This window comes from Montipora foliosa, chromosome 12 (assembly GCF_036669935.1).
Source record: "Montipora foliosa isolate CH-2021 chromosome 12, ASM3666993v2, whole genome shotgun sequence".
In the NCBI taxonomy this organism is placed as follows: Eukaryota; Metazoa; Cnidaria; class Anthozoa; order Scleractinia; family Acroporidae; genus Montipora; species Montipora foliosa.
Window position 1 is genome coordinate 3,555,180 of NC_090880.1, and position 5,621 is coordinate 3,560,800.

General features: G+C 38.2%; 1 protein-coding gene across 1 annotated transcript; it reads left to right on the plus strand.

Moving 5' to 3' along the window:
* Positions 1 to 472: 472 nt before the first annotated feature.
* On the plus strand, positions 473 to 1,444 carry LOC137980558 (probable G-protein coupled receptor 45). The gene has a single exon (XM_068828016.1). It carries the CDS (start codon positions 473 to 475, stop codon positions 1,442 to 1,444), a length of 972 nt encoding a protein of 323 aa, XP_068684117.1.
* Positions 1,445 to 5,621: the final 4,177 nt, after the last annotated feature.

Below are 5,621 nucleotides of genomic sequence, written 5' to 3' on the forward strand. Positions count from 1 at the left end.
AGCTTTCAGTAAATTTGTCCCTTTCCTTACGTGACGGAGTACCTTCTTAACTTAAAATAACTTATTACTTTGCAATTCTATAAGAAAATTGTAATTAAAGTACATGATAAAAAAGGCCGGAATTAAAAAATATGATTAAAGCAAATCAGCAGGTTTTGTAATAAATAAATAAATAAATATGCTGCATTTCCACATAAAGATCAAATATAATATACCCTTCAGTCATCGGGAACTCCATTCTAAAGACTTTGCTGGTTGCTGCCGCTGAGAATCGCACTCGGTCGGCGGTACTCGTGCCAGCTGTTAGGAGATAAATCTTCGCTGCCTGCCTTCAGCTTGAAATTTGGCCAATTAACCCTGCTTTGACTCAAAAGGAAACGAAAATCGAAAGGAATAATCTTTCTTCAATGCAAACGAGCAACAGTGCTTTTAAGTCAAGTGAGAAAACGTGATCTAGCATTAAGCAGTAGCCATGTATAACAGAACAGGTAGTTTTTCATTGGACAACTTCGACCTTCGTTATTGTTTTGCTGAGGCGGCCAAAATGAAGTACAAGACTTATGTTTCCATTATTTTCGCAAGCAGCATCCTTTTCCTTATTTTGTCCCCCGTGGCAGTCGTGGCAAATGCATTGATCTTGGCAGCGATTTGGAAAAGGACATTTCAGAGGACGTGGCTTCACGTTCTTCTTAGTGGTTTGGCGTTCAGTGATTTCTGCATAGGACTCATTGTTCAACCATTACTGGCTCTTTGTTATTTTCTGTTTCTTGACGAGTCAGGTGTAGTAGACGCTCCAAAACACCTAAATGCCTATATCATCATAACTTATGTTGGGTTCATGAGCGGAACATTCTTTTCCAATGTCGAATTAATTCTTATAACACTGTTGTCCATTGAACGCTGGCTACATATGAGCAGACGGTCCTTTATGACACCTCGCCGCCGTTGCCTGGCAGTCGCTTTATTTCTGGTCGTTCCAGCTTTATTACTAGTTTCAAATGCTGTGCAGTATTTGAGGCTTAGAAAGGTAGATGTGACTTTAACTATTATCAATGTTGTGGTTATAGTGCTCTGCTACTTCATTACGTCATTTGCTTACTACAAACTCTATCGAATCATTCGACACCACCAGCAACAAGTTCAAGGGAACCAATCTTCTCAAAATTTTGGACAACCGGCAATAAACTTGGCTAAATACAAGAGGTCTGTCAAGTCTATGTTATACATTTTTGCTTTATTTTCTGTCACTTTAACTCCAGTCGTCGTAGGGATAGCTTTTTTGTTAAGCAGAGCCGAGAATCTTTCTTGCCTGGAAGCATCTGCAGTGTTTTATGCTTCTCAATCGATTTGCTTCTTATCTCCATCTCTTAGTCCAGCTCTTTATTTGTGGAGAATGAATGAATTGCGCGATGGAGTTAAGAGTTTATTCTGTACAAGTGACTAAAACGGAATTGTGTTTATTTGAGGACTGAGATCTACGGTCCTGCTGTGACGGTAGTCACTCTTGGCCGGGTTCAAAAGGAAACAGAAATTAGGTGTCGGTCTTCTTTATTGTAGTTGCCATCGCCTTAGTAGTTGCTTCACATCACTTTCTGTGCGGAATGAAAACCCGGCTGACTGAATGCCTCAATATAATCATTCAGGGATAATAAACCTACTTGTTACCCAACCCAATCTCAAAATGGAAGCATTGAACACCAGCGTTGTTATATTTTAATTCCTTTATAGTGGACGTTGAGTGAGAGCATTTTGCCTCCATTACTCAACTGGACACTCGAGCAAGACGATATATGGGCACGTCGACCAGCCAAGCTACCGTGCCATTTATTCATCATTGGATTGGGTACGAACACATTGAAACATCAAATCTATTATAAAGAGACTGAGAGCAATTCACCAGAGTCGGACACGAACACCCTTATATAAAACCAGCAGGTGGAAAACACCTGGAAACGTGTACCCCCGACCGAGGCAGCGGTGCGACCATTGGGGTTCTAGGGGTTTTGTTTATTGAAAAAACACTATTTACAGTGTAAATGAACGCTAGCGTATACAGCTTAACGGACGCATAAGTCTTTCATGATTTCAGCGCTATATAACAATAAACGAAGCTGGACTTGTGTAAGCGGCGAAGGCTGAGCTGACCGTAGAGTGCCCGGTTCACTCGTTTACAAACCACCGGATCACTTGGCACTCCAAGCGCTTGCCACTCTTAACCAGGCCTCTGCTACTTGCCGGAAAAAAGGCAATTTACGATGATAACGATTATCACAAGTTACATTTTTCATTATAATTAGGAAGAAACGATCTTTATTCGCGAGGATCGCAACCTTGGTTATGAGGGTAATTCGACGGAGTAAAGCTCCAATGATATTGTGCCCACCACAAGGACGGACTACAATACGTTGAATCCTATAAATAAAGAAAATGAATTCATGGATTTCAGTGAAAAGCCGTTAATTAACAACAATTATGATAGCCCTTTTCACGGTTAGGTTTTCTCATTTGCATTACAATATAATCTAGCATGTATGTGAGGCAATGTCGGGCTATTTTGTAGTTCTAACCCGAAATTGCCTCGCATTCACGTTAGATTACATTGTAATGCAAATGAGAAAAACTAACCGTCAAAAGGGCTATTATAAACCACGCACATCCACGCACATAATAATGCGAGATGTCCAGTTTTTTTTTTTAATCTGAAATTTGAGTAAATAATATATTATTTTTTGTAATTAAAACTGAATTAACATGCTAAACTGAAAGGAAATAACAAAAGTACCCAACAAGAAAAAAAAAATAATTTTCCCGAGTCGGGCAAATAACATGGGAGTTTTATTTGGAAGGACAAATGATAGAAATCTGTAATCTTTATTAAATCTGATTTCAACATATTTCAATGCACTGTCGTTGCCGGCTCAGAGTTTTCAAGATTAATTAACTAAACCTGTTTTTTCGCTTTTTTGCAATGGGGAAGTTACAGGCTTTCATTCAAGTTGTAGTTTTACCTCTAAATACTACCCTGCCACTAATTTGCATAAGAATATCATCTATTGTTTTCTGGATCGTTCTCCAAACGAAAAAAAGGGTTGTTGTATACAGCAGTCACTACGTTCGTTGTTTTGAGAACTTTTATTTGATTCAAGCGGAAGTTCATTGATTGTTTGCAACCGCACCTGACTTCTGCGCCAGCGAGGGAAATAAATGGACCATTTCCAAGTTGCAGTTTGTCTCGGTTTCGAAGTGAATCTTTTTTGCTCAACCAAGGAAAGGGAAATGACTTTGCTTTACATAGGAACACGGAACTCATTTTCATTTGAATGATTGTGCCCCAGGACTCGCTTTGAAACTGAGGCATGCAATAACTCGGAAATGAACCATTGGAAGAGACTGCTGAACGAAACAGAAAACAATGGATGGTATTGTTATGCAAATTAGTGGTAGTGTATTCAGAGGTTAGCCTACAACTTGGTGAAACCCTAGTAAATTAACAACTGTAAAAAGCGTAAAAACAGCGCAATAACTGCCTCGTAAATCGTTTTCAGAGTTGATAATTGCCAACGAGCAAGCCGAGCGAAGAATGCGACGCGGCCAGCTTAATGCCGCGCGAAGTAGTGCAGCAGGCAGAAAAATTCTCAATCGTGCGGTGGAAAGTGTAATGTAAGGTTCCCTGGAGATTTAGTAGGGACCAATGAAAACGCGTGTTTTGATGTGTGATGTCATTAGCCAAACTTCCATGACGCGCGCCACTAATGATGATCTTGTGTTCGGAGGGGATTCACGACCCCATAAGCTGCATAGCTTTTATTTTCATCGCGCTAAAATAAAGGCTGTCTGTCTGTGAGTGAAAACAAATTTTTTCCCATTTCCCTGACCATTGTGTTGTGTACACTTGCTTTGAGTGTTTTTTTAAAGTTTATTTTCGAACCATCGTGTTCTATATTGAGTGAACGAGCTCAAAACTAAACCGGCGTACGTGTTCGTATCGGCCGCTATTGTAAATTTCGGATTTCGGCCGGGGAGTAGAACAGTTTGTTTTTCGTTTTGTAACCATTGAGTCGTGAACAATTTAATTTAATTTTCAAAGAAGATACGTTGTCTGCGATCAATTTGGCTTGTAATTCATGGCTGTATCTTGCAAAATATAAATTCTACAAGTGAAACAACTTGTTTGATTCCCTGTTACATGTTCCACACTGAAAAGTCTGAAAACTCTTTGGCGATTTTTTACATGGCAATGATTTTATTCAACTTAATTATTGTATATTCCTGTTAAAATTACGGCCGTTCAAAAATTACAGCAGTACTTTCCATATTATTGCAAAACATGTTGACATCTACATTGTTGTTCGAGATACAAAGTATGCAATTTCTATTATTGTATTATTGTTAAACTAGATAAGTTGAATTGCAGTACTTTCGAAAAAAAAAAATTACAACTAATGTTGGGTGTTTTGGAACTCTGATACAAATTTGCAAACTATGTATTATATTGACTGTTTCGTTGGCACTTAGCGATAGCTATTACTAGTATACATGAAAAATTTACTTGCTTCTGATTGGCTGAGAACAGATTATAGGTTTCAATGTTTGTTTCTTCCGATTAAGATCCCAATGTTATTTGCGCAAGAAAATTAAAATGCTTTTGTTGGGTACTATTGTCACATTCACGACGTCATTTAACGCCATGAGGGCTTAATATTCCTTGATGCTATTTTTATAATTTCCTTCATTCATTTTAAACTATCATTTTCATGGGCACTGAATGAAACCAATTCTCCGGCTAGTATTGGAGATATCATAAAAAAGCAGATTGCTCGGAGCTTCTCCCAAAAATAACATCAGATTGTAAGGAATACAAATCTATATAATTTAACATTATAACGGTTATATATTCTTCGTGTAATAATATTTACCGCCATACTTGCACCTCTTTGGTCGTAAGGTGTGAGTGTGTGTATGTATGTATGGGTTATTGACCAAGCGTGAGGTCAAGATGACTGGATATTGGCCAAGTTCTTTTTTTGCGTGTTTATGGACCGAGACGAAGTCGAGGTCCATAAACACGCAAAAAAAGAACGAGGCCAATATCCAGTCATCTTGATCGAACAATCTTGGTCAATAAAGGATTTATTATATGACTTAAAACACCAAAAAATGATCTTTGATCTTGCGGGACCAAGCGAGAAATCCCGAGCGGGCAGTATCGCTCCATCTTGCCCGCTCGGGTAGCCAATCAGAGCGCGCGATTTGGTTCACGGAGCTCACGGAGCTAGTCATATAATAAATATATATAATATACACTCTGTAATTACCTTTAGCATTTATATACACTTATATTTATGCCATCAATACCTCCAATTTTCTTGCCCACTTTGAAAGTGTAAATATATGAGGTCTTCTTAACACATTTGAAATTAACATGACAGTGGCTAACTCGAAACTGAGTTATTGGTAATTTGGCCTTATTACTGATTTATTTTTTATTTATGCGCATATATATCTTCGTTCTCTTAATCCTCTTGTATGTTCACTTTGCTAATAGCTCTTAAACAGTGTGAATAAAAAATAATATTGAAGTTATCCATTTTTTTAGGATCCATCAATCTGTCTGTCTGTCT